Source organism: Zingiber officinale, chromosome 7A (assembly GCF_018446385.1).
Source record: "Zingiber officinale cultivar Zhangliang chromosome 7A, Zo_v1.1, whole genome shotgun sequence".
NCBI classification, from domain to species: domain Eukaryota; kingdom Viridiplantae; phylum Streptophyta; class Magnoliopsida; order Zingiberales; family Zingiberaceae; genus Zingiber; species Zingiber officinale.
In genome coordinates this window covers 141039058-141056822 of record NC_055998.1, presented here as the reverse complement: position 1 = coordinate 141056822, position 17765 = coordinate 141039058, and the positions used below count along the sequence as shown (strand labels likewise).

Genomic DNA, 17765 nt, shown 5'->3' with positions numbered 1-17765 from the left:
TTTCTTCTTCCTTCCAAGTAAACAGCTGCTTATTCTCTGCGGACCGCCAACTTGACGTCCGCATATTCGCGAATGCAGGCTTCCGCATAACCTGGGTAACGATGCGTGCTTTCCGCCCCGCCCCCCTAAGACCTTGTCGGCGCCGAACGCCACCCTGGCCGGATCTCGCCGTCTCTCTGGCCAGAAGCCGCCCGTTCCGGAACCACACTATCTTCTTCGCCACAGCGCCTTCTCTCCTCCATCGTCAGAAGTAGTCTTCGGTCCTCCCCCTCGGCGCTCAACCAGCTCACCGCCACGGACTCGCGAACTCCGGCGCCTGCGGCCTGCGACCACCACCACCGCCTCCCTTCCCTGAGTTAGATCCAGGTACATCTTCCCGAGCAATTTTCAGTCGTCTACCTCAATTCATGATAATGAACAACCCTAGAATCCGGCACACTTTTGTAACACTTCTCTTTTCAGAACGCTTAAAAAAACTGATTTTTAAGGGAATGGGAGCAATCCTCCATTTCGTGAAGGAGGGTTTTGAGCTGAGGACCTTAGCGACAACTAACAAAGCTTTTACCGTCTTTTTAATTTTTAATTTTTTTTTATTTGTTAGTTGGCACTTGATACCTGGCTTACACCGATAATCATGGGGCAACCAACTGTCCATTGAAGAAAATTCATTCATTAATTCATCGAAGTTGGGACTTAGGGCATCTCCAATGCAAGGTTTATAAGAGGTTTGTAAAATCCAAAAAACTGAATAAAAAGTCTTAAATCATTATAGAGGTGAGGTTTGAGGTTTGTAGTTTAAGAACAGTAGTGAAAACACAAACCTATTTTTTTGTTTTGAATTTGATGCAATATGCATGAAGCCATGCAACTTATACTATGAATGAGATCATAAAAATGCTCATTTAGAGCTTTAACTATTGAAGATATTTGAATAAGCTTTTATATTATTGATGTGGCGTATTGGAATCATGAAAAAAGCTCATTTAGAACTCTAACAATTGGAGATGCCCTTAATCCTTAGATATTTGGGAAACTGAAAAGGCACATGTCTAGGAAACCGAGAAGACTTTATCACCTTTTGGAGCAAATGTGATATCGCTTACCCCAAACGATCTAGTATCGTCGGCCCTACAACAAGATACAGATAGGTAAATCACGAGGGATATTTTGCTCTAGCTAGGTGTGTCAAAAATAAATCCACGCGCCAACCCGACCCGAGTCAATCCAAAAAATATCGGATTCGGGTTGAGAATTTTCGGGTTGTGTTAGAATTGGGTCAGATTCTGATTGACCCGAGTTGACCTGAATTTAAGATTTAGTATTTTTGGGGGATTAAATCATTTTTTTTTTTGAAAATTAAGATGTTTTTATATATATCAATATCAAGGTTAGTATGATAATGATGAAGTATTTAGATAAAAGTGAAGAACTATAAGAAAGATAACAAACAAAAAATCATTTTTAATAGGATTACCTAGGTTCGGGTTCAAGTTTAGATTTTTTTATAAAATCCTTGCTTCAACCTATTGGATTAAGGAACTTAGGTACTTAGCGAGATATTTTGCAGTCATTGAGAATTGATATCAAAACATATTAGAGCAAACACTCATGCAAGTACCAACTACGTCAACCCGTGGGGGCGTACTTTTACCATCTTGATAGAAGACACCTTTGTCTAGGAAACAATTGATTACACTAACAACAAAAGTAATGCTGAACCTGTCACAACTGCATAATTTAACTTAGCTACTAGCTCAAGAAACCAATTACACATCTACCTTAACATTTTGTTCTCTACTGCATTAATTTTTTTTCATTTGCCTGAGTAACATACACTTCAACATCAGACAACAAGATCATATGTTTACATTGTTTATACTAAACTATAGAAGTGTGTCTCAATTTCAGTTAGCCACCGTTATCCTATTATGGTAATTTCATCGACATTTCCTCGTTGAATAGGTTTACTTGGTTTACTTAAGCTTCATATATCTTCGAAACTATATCCTTTATAATTTCACAATGTATACAGCTGAGGTATGTTTTACTAGGTTCTTGTTAGTAAACCAAGAATTGGTACTTGTTCAATTTTGACTAACATGAAATGCAAGATACCAAAGGTTTTAGTCGAGTGGATTCATAATTTGTGCTAATGCTATTTTAGACAAGATGATGATACTCTCCTCTATTCCTCCAGTCACTTATTGCTAGTGTTCACAATTGAAAATCGATGCTTCATGTTCTTAGCCATCTGCCTCTTGAAGTTCTGTTGACAAAAATACCAGTCTTTCTTTTATCCTTTTGCTTACATCTCATTCAGGTAGAAGTGATGGAGGCTATCTTTTGCTACCGATGATGCGGTTGTGGAGCTAGAGCAGTCGCTCAAAGTCGTTAGACAGGTTATTTCCGAGAAGCCTGATTTAGAAGGTATTGAGCCATTGAAAAACATCTCAGTTGTAATCTTTAGTTGCCTTTTATCCATAGACGTTTAAAGTTGAAACACTTTTTAGCTCTTTTTAGTTGCCTCTCATCAAAATCCTGTTTTATTCTTAGTTTTGACGAGCTTGAGAGCGAATATATTTGATATACAGATGTTGGGATGAACCACAAAATCCCAAATGTATACATCCATTCACAAACTGAATGCTTAGATGAACCACAAAATCCCAAATCATGGTTGCTTGATTGCAAACGACTTGCAAGTTACAACTCATAGATCCATTTGCAGATAGATCCTAAAAGCTACAATCGCTACTAGTGGCATGTCAAGTAGACTCAAAACTTGTGTATGTATACATCGAGTGCATCGGTTTACAAGGAGAAGAAGACCCCCAAACAATGCGAAATTCATGCTGGTTTTTGTCATGCATAGGAACATTAACAGTTAGTGTTCATCACCTCTTCTAGCTCCTCCATGCCTGTGTCATATAATAAACCATTTTTTACAAATCTATTTTTTGTTACTGATATTTTGCCGCGATGTTGTATTTTACAAATATGGATGAATCCTGAGCTGAAAACATGATTTCTTATAGATGATATGGATCCTCTTTCTCTTTTGATATTTGTTTGTAGTTCTTAAAATTCAATCAACTATAAATGGATTTGGCTTGTTTATGTTTAATCTGATTGTTGATTTGGAGGTTGAACTGCCAAACTAAAATGGCTTCTATTGCTTAATTCCTCAAGTGCTTAATGAATATTCGCGATCGTTTCTCTTTTTGCTTGCACAGGAAAGGAACTTTCGGAAACATACTTCGGTAGTAATACCGACTAGCATTTTATCTCAGGTGAGGGAATTGATCTAAACTCGGCTCAAGAAGCCTACAGACAATGATGCAGACCATTTCAGTCACTCCTGTATGTTATGGTGATTTGTCGAGTTAACCGAGTTTTGTTGATTGTATGTATGCCCGGAACATCCATCTTCCGCGCGAGTTTAAAAACAGTCATCAACTCAAAGGCAAAGAATTCATTCAATGAACACTTGGAACAAACATACACCAATCGAAAAGGTAAAATGTTCATTACAGTTTGAATCTTGTTCTTGGCAATGCCGGTGAAGTGTGGCCTAGGAAACCACCTTCTGTGTCTCCGGCCGTGTTCGTGTTCGGCGGTTGCTTTTCTCCGCAGTCTCTTTGTTGGAGCCGCCACTACTCGGGGCTGTGTACACGAAGGGGCCGGCGAGGGCATCCTCATGGAGATTTAGGAGTGGCTCGAGGGCGTCAACGACGGCGTGCATATCGGGGCGCAACTTGGGCTTGAGGCTCAGGCACTTGTAGGCGATGGCTGCAACATTTTGGGTGGCGGTGGCCGAGTAGAGGCCTTCAAGGTGGGTGTCGATCACACGAACGAACTTGGTAGGGTGATTGAGGTACGGCCGCGCCCACTCGACCAAGTTCTTCTCCCGCGGCGGCCGGGTCTTATCCACCGACCGCCGCCCGCTCAACAGCTCCAGTAGCACCACGCCGAAGCTGTACACGTCGCTCTTCTTTGTCAAATGGCCGGTCATGACGTACTCGGGGGCGGCGTAGCCATGGGTTCCCATGACGCGGGTGGAGACATGGGTGTCTTCGCCCTCGGGACCGTCCTTTGCCAATCCGAAGTCGGAAAGCTTCGCCGTGTAATCCTGTAGGCAAATAAGAAGTCAGCCGCCATGTCGAACTAGTGAACATTTTGACTTTTAAATCGGATAGTCAACTGTCTAACACGTTTATAAAGAAGTAACTTACCGAGTCGAGCAAAATGTTGGAGGCTTTGAAATCTCGGTAAATGACGGGTTGGCGGGATTGATGAAGAAAGGCGAGTCCCTTGGCGGCGCCCACAGCAATTTTTATCCGCGTTGACCACGGTAACGAGGCCAGCGACCCTGTCAAAGTCAACCCAATTAGGTCACATGTTGTTAACTCACCTAAAACATATACATGCAGAGCAGTTAAAGCAAGAGTTAATATATTGAAAATATATAAAATTATAGCTAGGTGGTATTTTTAATTTTTTTTAATCCTATAAATCTGAAAAGACAATATATTGAGATAAAAAAGAATATTTTTTTAAAAAAAATATGAATAAATTGATTGATAATGGATTTCACACTTTCAAAAAGAAGCTGCCAAAGTTGAATTGGTCTGTCCTACATCATTAACTTATATAGCTTGATGTGATGGTTTAGCTACTACTCTCTTTCATATCCCAACTTTATTCCCATCAACTAGAAGGTTTTTAAGGGAAATTTCATAATTCAACCACATAAAATTAAAAATTAAAATAATATTAATAATAAATTAAATTAAATTCAACTTACTCTTGAAAAGATGGTTCTCAAGGCTTCCTCTGGCCATGTACTCATAAACTAGCATTCTGTGTTCATCTTCACAGCAATATCCAATCAATTTCACCAAGTGAGAATGCCTCAATTGCCCAAGAAAAATCACTTCTGCCTGAGAAAATTAAATAAATAAATAAATTTAAAAAATATTAATCGAATGATTCATTAGTAATTAATATGGTTAATGGATGGATTATGTTAATTAATTAATTAATTACCAGCCATTCACGGTGCCCCTGGCCGCCTTCCAGATCGAGGGACTTGACGGCGACGAACTGCGCCGGCAGGCCGGGGCGGAGCTTGTCGTCGACGAAGCCCTTGTATACTGGGCCGAATCCGCCGGAGCCGATGAAGTTGGTCATGGAGAAGTTCCTGGTGACGGCCCGGAGCTCCGCCAGGGTGAACACGTGGAGGTTGGAGCCCGGCAGGCTCAGCGACAGCTCCTCCGCCGACAGGGTACTGATGTCGTTGTAAGAGACCCTGCTCGGAGGCGAGCTGGAGGACTTACCGGCCTTGTCGCCGTCGCTTCCGGCCGAAGCCGCCGCGACGCTGCCGCCGCCGGCGCCGCCCCAGCAGCTCGCCGTTAAGGAGTGGATCCACGAGCGGAGGCGCCTGGTCATGGTGTCGGCCGCCGATTGGATGAGGACGGAGGAGAGATCGATGGGGGAGATGATGCTGCTCTGCCTCAGCAGCCTTAAGAAGGAAGCGTATATGAACATGGAGGAGTTTTAGTCAAAGTCAACCTTTGACCGCGCCAAAGTCAACAGGGTTAACAATTTTGGGGGGACAGCATTGCCGCGGTTTGGTGTGTGTGGATACATACACACATCGCATTATCCCACCTATTTCCTTGAACTATTCAAGAAAATAATCATATGGTACTCAATTTGAACGAATATAAATAAATTTTTATCAAGTCAAATATTAAATTTATAATTTCTTGAGTTCTAGTTTAATTTTACTTAGATGTTCACTCTATGTAATTTTTTAGCGTGTTTGAAATATGAAAGCTCAAACTTTTCCATTTCAATCGGGAATTATTTATCATGTTAAACTCCTTTTAAATGCTTGTTTTAATATAATTATATCATAATAAAAATATTATAATTGTCATGGGCATATGACCATGGGTCCGTGCCCATGTCCGTATCACGAGCTATGTCCGACACGGCATATGATAATTATATTGTCGGATCTAAATGGGTCGATGGAGGCCACTTCATATCCTACGATCGGGAAACCCTAAGGCATTAAAGCGGTACGATCGTAACAACATGGATCTGATGGCTGTGCAGAGGGACACACGTCGCGATCCTATTGGATTTGCAAAACCAGCCAAGAAGTCAAAAGACACGGGTTGACCAAGTCTCAGGTGGTAAGTCCAAACTCTCTCCGGCTTCAGAATGAAGTGCTCGCGAGACGGCGACAACCAGAAGCCGTCGACATTGCCGCCGAAGAACTGGTTCTCGATGTATTAGATGAATCAACGAGCTCGCGGGATTGCTGCCACGTCGACCGCTCCGCTCCGCACCAACCGGCGGCGCCGCCGTAGCTGGCGCCTAGCTAGAGCACTTTAAGGTCCACCGGAAGGCTTTTATAAAGAGAATGAAGTCATCGAAGGAATTTTATTGATGCAGCGACAGTGTGTAAAACAGATAAATTCATGTGGAAATTAAATCCTACATGCCCACTAAACTAAAGAGAAGAATTCGATCACTACGTACGTCGAAATTGATTGAAGAGCAGAGTTACGACTTATATATCGAAAACTTAAATATTCTTTCCCCCGGCGAGGAATCGAGGCAGTGTATTTATACATTCTAAAATAGTACTTTGCACCGGGCAGGTACGTCGCTTCTTCACACGTGGACAGGAGCAGGTGCGCCGCTTCGCGTGCGTTGACCAAATCAGATATTGGCAAAAATGAACAAGACCAAATCAGAGACTGACACAAACGAACTAGGTTGCCTGCAAGTGCGAGGCCCACGAGCTGAGGATTTGCACCGCGATGATCGCGTGTGTCACGCCCAGTTTTATGGATTTCAGGCTCGAAATCACCTAATTTGGGCTCGATCGTGCATGCGTGTAAGCCCCTTAATATTACTAAGCAAGGATGGAAGGACTCCATATATAAGCTCTTCCAACCTTCTTGGCTTAGCAATGTGGGACTAAATGCATACATATATGCATTACCAAAAAATAAAAAGAATACTTTGAATTAAAACTCAACAGATAGACCCTCTAAAAGTGGATCAAAGTAATGAAATTCAGCTAATGTGACGGTCAAAGTTGCAGTATTAGGTGGACGATGAAATCGCAGACTGTGGATAGTCGAGTGGGCCTCTAGAGCCGGTCAGACAGACCACTCGAGCGGTCGTCCTTCTCACTTACAATTGATGTCTAGAGCTTAATACTAAGATACCCGGCCCACCGCCTTGGTTGATCGGATCTTACGTCCGATCAAACATCGTGTGCTTCTCCGACAACAGTAAGGTTGAGTGAAGAATAGGCCGATAGCTCTATTCAGTACGGTCAAGCTGGTGACGTCCTGGCCGAGTGGCCCTCGGTTGAACTATAGCAAGACTCACATACACATTTTATCATATTCTTTTGGAAGTTTGTGTCATCGACAACAGAGAATGTCTAGCAAGCAAACAGTACTTTAGAAGGTTTTAACCTGTCATATCGGAGATTTGTGTGCTCGTTTAAGGAAATGTGTCAGGGATACTTTTTAACTTGTATTTTCCTAGGACGCTTTGGAAAACATGCAACTACTTTGGGATGTATGCATAGACGCTACAGTGGTATTATAAAATGAGGTTTGTATCCATAAATGAAGGTGTGCAATACTTCGTTATTTTACATGCTCCTTGCTACTGTTCATTTATAGTATTCTTCGTCACTGAACTAAGTACTGACTTGAGTGTCAAAGGCCTAACACTGTGGGTTGTTTTCTTGATTCAACACTAACACTCTTAAATTTTATAAGATCACGCGGGAATCCCGGGATCTTTTTCTAGTCAATCGTAAAGCCACGTGTCCAACTAGTCATTTCCTCATCTTTCAAATCGGATCCAACGTAAATTGAATACATGGTGTTTTCTGCCCTTCATTCTTGGTATATACACCGACATCTCAAGAAAGTTAATAGCTCGCTATAAGGCCAAGCATTAACCATAAATAATCAGTGGTATTCGTTAGGGCCAGTTATTTTTTTTCGTGCCATTTGTATTGCCCAAAATACCCCTTTGCGTTTCATCTCAGAACTGTTTTGATCAAAATTACACCACTTTGAAACTTGTTTTGATCAAAACTCTACTATTTTAGAACTATTTTGATCAAAACGGCTCCATGTGAAACACACAAGACTAGAGTATTTAATTTTAAATAAAAAAATATAATTAGAATATTTTTTATTAATTTTTAAAAGAAAAAGAAAAAGACTTGTAATAATGCAGTAGACACTTCAAGTAGCTAGTGCCCATCTCTTTCTTCTTTATGATGCACCAAAGTGGCTGATGCGGTTTTGGCTTCACTAATGTCTCAATCATCGAGTCCCATGATCTTATCGTTTTGATTCCATCTTTAGTTGTCTAAGTTTGATTGGCTCGTCTCTCTGAAGGTGGAGGCCGACATGCCGAGCGAGGAGGCGAAGGTGGCAGTCAAGTCACCCGTGAGATACCTCTTCAATCGGTCCGAGTCATCGCCCGCATCCATCATCGTTGGCCTGGACAACGGACTCTCCTAATTGCAGAGCAAGCCCAATTCCATCAATTACTATGTGGTTCCAACCTCCCACATTTTCACAATTCAGGCGGTTGGTGCCTCGCTTCACTTACTAGTTGTGGGTCTATGATAATTATCGGGTCGGCTGTTATCGAGTCATCATTTTCGGGACTAGCACATCGAAGCTATAGAATCACCCTTCGTTGATGCATTCAATCCATATCCATATTCTAAAACGGAAAGTCTGAGCTAAAACACATTAGTTATTGACCATAAAGGCCATGGATCCATAGTCGGCCGACCTAAATCTGAACCAAGCTGAAAAATGAACGATAAAAGATCCATGAAATATGTGGCAAAAGAAAAGATTTGAACTAAAGGAAGCACAAAGTAGCAGCAGTTTCTGGTGCCATGTATCCAATGGAGCCACAAAGCAAATTAGCAGTAGAATTTGCCGTGTTTTCGACTGAGTTTCCGGTTCCGTCGCTCGCCGCCTACCTTGAAATACCAAAATCAGAGACAAAGAGAGTTGTCTCATCATTGAGTAGCACGTTGCTGGATAAGGTTATAAATGAGCCGAGCTGAGCTTTAAGGTATTCAAACTTATTTGATAAGATAATCAAACTAAGCCAAGCTCAAAATGAAATAAGCCTTTGAAACGATTAACATATATAAGCCTTACCAAATCGAACACTTAACTTATTCACAAACGTTTAATTCATTTACAACCTTATTATTAGGCTTTAGATCGCAATGGGTGACTAATGTGGATATGATTTAGGGCAGAAGGGTAATTAATAGAGGAAGGAGGGGCATTTTCATCCTTCCACTGTTTAGGGCTTAAGAAGGCAGCTCTCTCACGCTCCTAGCCGACACCGACGTCGGCCGCTCCGCTCTTCTTCCTCCGGCCGCCACCTCTTCTCCTCTCTGCCTCCCTTTCTTCTGCAACCAGAGCGCATCTCAAGACGAGGGGACGACCTCCTGCTTCATGTCTTGCACAGCGCCGCCACCTCTGCTCCCTCTTTCGCCGCCACCCTCGAGCGACAACCGCCGACGACGACCTCCTTCTTCTTCTTCTTCCTTCTCCTCGCGACGCCAGCCATAGCCTCTCCTCTTCCTTCTCCTCACAATGTCGGCCACAACATCTCATTTTCCTTCTTCCTCTCCATGCCTCTACCGTCACCAGTTAAACCGACGCCAACACCTGCGAGGGCTTCTTCTTCCACAGCTAAGAGGAACCAAGGGAGGAGCTCGTGTTTTCCTTCCTCGCTGCCACCACAACCACGAGGGACACCGACGCCGCCTCCATTCGACGATGTCATGCCGGAGGGTCTCGCCGTCGCCAAGTCCTTCTCGCGCCACCTCTGCCCTTCCTCTTCTCTCTCTCTCACACAGCCGCCTTCCGCCATCGCCGGCTTAGACGCACGTCGCCAGAGCCCTCATTTTCTCCCTCACTCACGCAGTCACGCGCCGACAGCCCATCGCCCTCCTCTTCCTCTCTTCCCGCTGCCACCGCAGTTGTTGGAGCCGCTGCCGACATCTCAAATTCGTTGGTCCGATTCTCCGGCGCTTGATCCGTAGTGTCATATGCCTCCAATGTCAATCAGGTCCCCCGAGCCCTTGTTGTCATTATATTTTGACCAGACTTGTATGATGTTTTATATCTCGGCCTACGTGTTGATATTCGTATTCTGATCTACGTGCCAATATTTGTATCCCGGTCTGTGTATCAATGTCTTATCTCGATCTGCGTGCCGAAATCACATCCAGTTTCATGCCACTGAGTTAAGCTTAAAATAAAATAAATCTTTGAAACGATTAACATATATAAGCCTTACTAAATCAAACACTTAACTTATTCACAAACGGATGACCTTCACAGACAAGTTGTGGTGTTGTTGCAGATGCTCACCCTCTTCGCCTAGGCTGCTGTTCGCCACGAAGGGCAGCACCAGGGCCTTGAAATCCGGGCGGCTGCACGCCGTCACGACCCTCATCGGGTTTCTGTGCCGGATTCGCTTCAGCACTTGGCATTCCCTGTCGAAGCTCCTAGTCGAGTTCCCAGTTTGGAGGGCTCAAGACCTTCACTGCAACAATGCACCGTCGCCGCCTAGAACGCCACTCTAGACCCTCCTGTAGCTGCCTGATCCAGTCAGCCTTCATTGATTGAAATCTTCTGTGGCCGGCACTAGTTCGCCGTAGCTGATTCGAGGGGATCTGACAACCGGCGACCATCTGCCGTTCCCTGCACCTCTGATGCTCAAATGAGAGGTCGGTGGAAGACCAGAAGACCCCGCCGGCAAGGACGGAGCCATTCAAATCGTTGTGCTAGAGGTCTAGATGGTTAAGCCTATCAATCCGGCTCACGAAAAGTGTCTTGGTGAAGTGGATTAAGTGGATAAAATGGGTAAACCAGGCATGCTTAGTTTCATAATTATTGTCTCTGGGAATACAAAATACTTGGTAAAATTAACTTATTTGGTGTTATTTTTTTCTCTCCCATAAAATAAAAACTTATCATTATTTTATTTTCTAGTTACTTCCAAAGTATATATAAGATATAAAAATAATTATTTTGAGCATTCTTTACAATGCCAAACAGATAATTACAATGCAACCGAATAAAAATCGCAATAGCTGGATTTTCAAGCCAAACAGATTGAAAAACTATCAAGTAGGTGATAGATTTGGAAAAAGTTGAAGTGCAACAAAGTCAATGGAATCCAATGCAAATCTAACACAATTAAACTATAGAAGATATCGCACATTTTTCCAATAATAAAGAACACCTTTATGGAGTGCCAAGTAGTAGTTTTGGCAAGATACAAACTTTTTGCTCATTGCTCTTTGTGGAAGACATAGCAGCAAACCACCTAGAGCATTTCATATGAGCTAAAACATATAGATAGGGAGAGAGTATCAAAAGAAAAACACACTGGACAACAAGTCAACGGAATCTAATGCAAATCTAACACAATTAAACTATAGAAGATATCGCACATTGTCCTTTAATAAAGAACCTTTATTGAGTGCCAAGTAGTAGTTTTGGCAAGATACAACCATTTTGCTCATTGTGGAAGACATGGCAGCAAACCACCTAGAACATTTATTATGAGCTAGAGCATATAGATAGGGAGAGTATCATAGGAAAAGCATAAGCTACTGGCTGACTGCTTTACTAATAAGCCAAGAGGGAATAAAAGGAGAAAATACCATACCACACCAACTGTCCAAATGCAATACTTTAACTCTAATCATTTCCTTTCTTCCCAATCATAAACCGATCTTCATCCTTTTCAGCATTTTCCTGATCTTCTCTTTCCCAGTGATGCAGGATGGACCTCGGCGAGGTGGCAGTGACAGGGGAAGCAGAGAAGGTCTGGTAGACCAGCAATCCCCCACCCGGCAGCTCCTGTTCCAAGATTTTACTGGACGTGTAGCCATGGGTATCGACTTTCTTTCCCCAAGAGTGGGCATGCCCGCGTCCTCCGAATACAGTGACAGCCACAGAGAACTCAGAAGGGCCAAAACATGTGAGGACTCTCTCGAGCAGGTCATGGTAGGTCAGGAACTGAGAGTCGAACCCCATGGCCTCGTAGCTCGCATAGCTGAAACCTTCCTCTGGTGTTACATGAATTGTAGAGGCCGCCGGACCACATATCCCGTTCATGGAGTAACCGCATGGCTCAAAATCAAAGTCGCAAATCTCCATCTCAGGGATGATCTTGGAGATCCCGGAGATCTTGGTCATCTCATGGGCAGATGCAGCAACAGAATTCTTGTAGAAAATTGATGCACGTTGAGTGTCTAATCCAGTCATGCACATCTCCAAGGTAACCATAGCCATCTCCGGCTTCTCCGTAGCATAGTAGATGTGCCATTTGTGGCTAGGCATTGCTGGATCAGTGATCACGTAGGCATTACCACCGGACTTGAGGTTGCCGAAGAAACCATTCAGGAGACTAACTTCCTCCGAGAAGCTTCGGTGTGGGGATGGCTGGGCGGTTGGGAAAATGAAGGTCCCCCGGGAGTACTTTGCAGACTGAAGGGAGAGCGAAAGTTCTGTAGCGAGCTCAAGGATTCTAGGAATGGAAAGAAGCAGCTTTGTAGTTCCACAAGTCTTCAGAATGATCTTGTAGGGGTAGACGAAGAGGCTCGACTCGGATAGCACATAGGAATCAAAGTCATCATTCGCCAGTTGAGACACAATGGTACAGCGTGCCAAGTCCAGAATAGAGTCCAACTGTGCCCGAGAAAGGGCACGCAGTCCTTGGCCACGAGGGTCGGCAAAGATGGATGCCTCAGAGAAGGTGATCTCTATGCGTTTCTCGTAGCCCTCGAACCCAATCGCAGAGACCGGGGGGTCAGGGGAGTAATTCGTCGAAAATGCCATTGAGGTTGACGGAGAAGAGAAGTTGAGAGTGGTTTGGTTATTAGAAAGCAGCTAGCCAGAGACTTTGAAGGAAAGAAGAACAACAAAATGCCAAAAACAAGACAGATCTTGAACTACTGGACAATCAGACAGGGCATCAGGATGGCTTCCTCACGCACTGCAAAGGATCAAAGAAAGAAATGATCAGAAATTAATTGTCATGAGAAAGCAAAACATAAATTGATATACAACAAAGAACAATAAGCACAAAGAAAAATATCCAATTTTTTCTTACGTTGGAGTAAGCAGCGGACTGAAACTTCTTGATTCCTCCGTGCGGTCGAACGTCTTCAATGCTGTAGCCGAGGGGAGCTTCGTACTGTAATGAATTACTACTACTGGATTTCTTCCCACCTTTTGACTCCATTAATTCATCAACAATATCTGCAAAATGGCAAGACTAAACCCTAAGCAAAATGAATCAAAATGAGACATCATACACTGAAAAAAAAAATGTATCACCAAAGAGACAAAAAATGGAACAGCTAAAGATCACCACAGATCCAGAGAAACAAATAACACAAAGAAAAAAAATATAACAACGGGAAAGAAAAACCCAAGAAAAGCAACAGCGCGTTGTTATTCTAAATTTTAACATGAGAAAACGTACGATCTAAAGGCCTGATGAACCTGGTGCTACGGAGCCTATACGTTCCCGATTCTCCTGTCTGGAACGGCAAGGAAGAGCCTTTTTCGGAGAAGATTCTTGCAAAAATAACACGGGTTGAACGAGGAACGTGAAGAGCAGGAAACCCTAGGAGGCGAGTGGCTGAGGCGGAGGAAGAAGCGACGAGGGATATAAATAGCGCCGGAGGAGGACGATCGAACAGCCGCGTGTCGCAGTGAACCGTCCGCGTCATTCTCCTTTAACGCACTCTCCTTCGCTACCCTGCCAGCCCACCGCTTAATGTAATTGGCTTCCATCTGGGTCCCGTCTGTAGGAGTCACCACTTTGACGTGGTAAACGGAATATTCCGCGTCCGTTTCGATTGTTGCCGCTACCCGACAAACTGTAGGATACTCTGTTTGTTGCTACCCGGTGATATACTCCCATGCGTGACGCTTAATACCATCAGACTCATAGACCCACCATTGTGATTTACCACTGAACAGGGCACCATTTTGGGTGCAGATTCTGGATAGAAGAATAATTTTTAACAAAAGCGACGGCAACCGGACCGGTCTACGGTTCACGTGATCTAAAGATTGCAAGCCAAAATAATGCATTTTTTTATTAAAGTGTATTTATCTATTTATTTTGTTAGGCAGCATTTTTTTTTAAGAAAATAATATAATAAAGAAAATATATTTTTTAAAAATATCCCCGGTAACCCTTCCAAAATAGGTAGCCTATTAAAAATGTTGATCCAGATGTCCATAAATTTTTTTTATAGAACTACAATAGTCATTTTAAATTTAATATTATGACCTAATTAATTAATTAATTAATTATATGTAAAAATATCAGAATTAATATCTAAAACTTAATCCTATTTATAGGGATGTAAATAAACTAAGCTGCTCATAACTTATTTAAAACTTGATTCGATAAAAACATGTTTGAGCTCATTTAATAAGACTTGTTAAGATAAATAAATCAAGCTCAAGTTTCATAATACTTAACTTGTTAGTTCATTAACATATTTATTAGTAAGTTCATTAATCAATTTTTAAATAAATAATAATAATTTTGATATTGAATTTATAGATTTACATTCTATTTATAAAAATATGGACAAATATATTAAATTTATTTATTAAAATAAAATTATAAATTTTAATAACAATATTATAATTTTCTCTAAATATATAATTTAATTTTTAATAAATATTTAAATTTATAATTTATATTTATTAAATTCGTTTAGACTCGATAAAACCCGAATAAGCTCGTGAAATATGAATATATATTCATTAAATAAAATTTGAGCTCAACTCGATTATAAATTAGTCAAATTTAAACATTCAAAAGTTTGACTTAGCTCGACTCGATTACATCCCTACCTATCCCATGGAGTGATTTGGATTAGGTATTACTCGATTGACTCGAGTAAAATATTATTTGAATCCGAATTTATTATTATTGGGTTGGGTTCTAATAGGATTTTTCTATTCGGAATCGAGAAATAATGATCTGCTGCGGGAATAAAAAGCACGAAAAGCTCAGGGAATTATGAGTCATCCCATTCCTATGTGGAATAAAAAATGCACGAAGCCTTCTCTCCAGCTCCTCCCGACTAAAATCTTACTTTGACTAAAACCCTAAGCTGAATTCTCTCCTCCAATTTCTCTTCCTGCCCTCTCCTCTGATTTATTGAGGATAGAATTCACACTTATTATTAATGATAGCATATGGTATATATAAATACCATTACAAGTAAAAATAGAAAAATACATAAATTAGGAAAACAATAAGCATTTCCTAATAATAATTATTTCCTAATAACTAGGAAACAAATAACTATTTTCTAATAATAATTATTCCCTAATAACTAGGAAATAAATAACTATTTACTTATAATAATTATTTCTTAATACGCCCTCTCAAGATAGTGTCCCAGAAATGACACTAATCTTGTTACAAATAGCAAACAGGCGAGGTCGAGAGTGTGAACTGATTCTCAGCAGAAATATGAGTAACTCACAGTTTGGTGGCCCAAATTATCAGTGAAAAACACAGCAGATGTGGTATCAGAAGAAGCAAATCTGTCAAAAGTGACTTAATCTATTAGATCTCAGATGTCGTAGAGGCAATAGCGCGATTTCAGCCTTAGACGAAGAGCATGCAATCATGCATTGTTTGGAAGATGAATCGGGAGTATTTATGAGAGATAGCTGGCGAGTGATGTCGTCAGCGGCAATCATTGTAGAAGGCGCCCGATGGATATTCTTTTAGAGCAAAATCCACCAGCGCGATAGACGAAACGACGATTTGTTGAACTTTGCATTTGATGAAAGAAGACAACAACTAGAAGGAGACAAGGTGTTATTGTTTGAAGGTTGAAATCTTACTTGTCATCGGAATAAGAGCAACAGAGACAGAAGGCTGCATTTTGGTGGCTGCATATGCTGGAGTAGATGTAGAAAATCTGCTATTGAACAAAACTTGAAGAAAAAAAAAAACTTGCTATTTGGCCTATCAGAAGATGGCTAAAGCAATACTCATGAAGGAAAGACCGCTATAATGCGGTTGCTGCTTTAAAAAAACAAGCAAACAAAGGAGAGGAGGAAGAGAAGGACGAAATTTGATGTCTTTAAACTTAAGAAAAAAGATAATAATATTGCTCTTGCTATCAGAAAAAATAAGAAGAGAAAGAGAAAAGAGGAGAAATTGAATCTCGCTATTAATGGACCTTTTGAAAGAAAAAAACAAAATTATTATACGGTGGAAAAGAGGAAGCTAGAAAAGAGAATTTTTTTTTAGACAAAAAAACATAAAAAAGGAAAATAGGGGAGAAAAAGATTCTAAGAAAGCTAAAGAGATCACAAAAACGGTCGGACAGAAAGCCCGAGAAAAGACGACACCGATGAAGAATGTGTCACAGGATGGACTTCAACCCGTGAAGGCGAAAGCGAAGGAAGCGGTTGAGTCGCTAAATTTGTAGGGAAAGGGGGGCTGGTGATACAAGGACGTCGGCGGCGGAGGGACAACAAAACTTTATTTTTTGACGACGATAAGGCCGATGGTGGGCTGCCTTTGGACGACAACGCCTCCTCTGGCCCCAACAACAGGTGAACAGTAGAAAAGATGTGACAGTGGTGAATCCCATTAGCGTCAGTGGCAAAGAAAGGAGAAGAAAGCTAAGGTTTTTTTTTTTTTGAACCGTGAGAAAAGGAAACATGGAAGAGATGAGAAAAAGAAAGAAAGAAAAAAAAGATTGTCATATTGACGATAGAATTCACATTTATTATTAATGATAGCATGTGGTATATATAAATACCATTATAAGTGAAAATAGAAAAATACATAAATTAGGAAAATAAATAAGTATTTCTTAATAATAATTATTCTCTAATAACTAGGAAACAAATAACTATTTTCTAATAATAATTATTCCCTAATAAATAGGAAATAAATAACAATTTACTTATAATAATTATTTCTTAATACGATTCCTCCATATCTCCTCCTATTTCTCTTCCACGCAGAAGCCGTGCACGAAGCAAAGATCTACCACCAGTGAAGCTGCTCCACCGCCGAGAAAACCCTAAAGCCGCACCCCCATCGAAGCCACAAAGCTCCTCCATGGCATAAGCCCTAAAGTTCCTCCATTGCCTAAGCCCTAAAGCTCCTCCATCAACTAACCGTGCCTTTATACGAGTTTGTTTCTTAGCACTTGATGAATCTTACCCTTATCATTGAACATTAAGTTCTTCCCCTTACCACCATCATCCTTTCTTTCTTGGCATTGAAGTCTCTATCTAATGATTTTTCACTTGATCCTCTTTTAATCACAATGCTAGTATTATTCTAAAATCCTTTGAAAAACCTCTATGCATTGCTCTATTCCTTCATTAACGATCAAACAAATACTTTGGCTCTTGAAGATGATTTCATTTCAAACTCGTCCAGTTATTTTTCTTGGTAGAGGATGATTCAAATAAAATTAAAGTAATTTAGGTAAAAGGTTCATAATCTAAATCTAGTTCTATTATATATCCACTTGGTACATAAACATAATTTTAATATTTCTGTTTCTATTATTTTTACCATAGTATTATGTTTGTCACGGTATTATTTAAAAAAATATAAAAAGGCCTTAATTTATTGTTTTATTC

At 41.1% G+C, this 17765-nt stretch overlaps 2 protein-coding genes and 1 long non-coding RNA gene across 3 annotated transcripts; 1 reads left to right on the top strand and 2 right to left on the bottom strand.

The window, feature by feature from the left end:
* The first annotated feature begins 210 nt into the window (after positions 1–210).
* Positions 211–3499, top strand: LOC122002958. The gene is made up of 3 exons (XR_006117753.1): positions 211–366; positions 2321–2427; positions 3234–3499. It is a non-coding gene; the product is annotated as an uncharacterized LOC122002958 (long non-coding RNA).
* Positions 3453–5562, bottom strand: LOC122002956 (serine/threonine-protein kinase RIPK-like). The gene is made up of 4 exons (XM_042558362.1): positions 5047–5562; positions 4805–4940; positions 4233–4369; positions 3453–4129 (listed from the first exon to the last, which is right to left on the bottom strand). Exons 1-4 carry the CDS (start codon positions 5545–5547, stop codon positions 3572–3574), a joined length of 1332 nt encoding a protein of 443 aa, XP_042414296.1. The 5' UTR covers positions 5548–5562; the 3' UTR covers positions 3453–3571.
* A 5999-nt stretch (positions 5563–11561) lies between these two features.
* Positions 11562–13866, bottom strand: LOC122002957 (S-adenosylmethionine decarboxylase proenzyme-like). The gene is made up of 4 exons (XM_042558363.1): positions 13597–13866; positions 13222–13370; positions 13091–13104; positions 11562–12951 (listed from the first exon to the last, which is right to left on the bottom strand). The coding sequence occupies exons 1-4, from the start codon at positions 13844–13846 to the stop codon at positions 11805–11807; spliced, it is 1560 nt and encodes a 519-aa protein (XP_042414297.1). The 5' UTR covers positions 13847–13866; the 3' UTR covers positions 11562–11804.
* Positions 13867–17765: the final 3899 nt, after the last annotated feature.

Excerpts from the sequence above, each read along its gene's own strand:
- LOC122002957 (XM_042558363.1), bottom strand. The coding sequence starts at position 13,846 with ATGACGCGGACGGTTCACTGCGACACGCGGCTGTTCGATCGTCCTCCT. Across the intron at positions 13,371-13,596 it reads GTTCATCAGGCCTTTAGATC|ATATTGTTGATGAATTAATG; the intron begins GTACGTTTTCTC and ends GCCATTTTGCAG.
- LOC122002956 (XM_042558362.1), bottom strand. The coding sequence starts at position 5,547 with ATGTTCATATACGCTTCCTTCTTAAGGCTGCTGAGGCAGAGCAGCATC. Across the intron at positions 4,941-5,046 it reads AGGGGCACCGTGAATGGCTG|GCAGAAGTGATTTTTCTTGG; the intron begins GTAATTAATTAA and ends TAATTTTCTCAG. Across the intron at positions 4,370-4,804 it reads TGAGAACCATCTTTTCAAGA|GGTCGCTGGCCTCGTTACCG; the intron begins GTAAGTTGAATT and ends TGACTTTGACAG.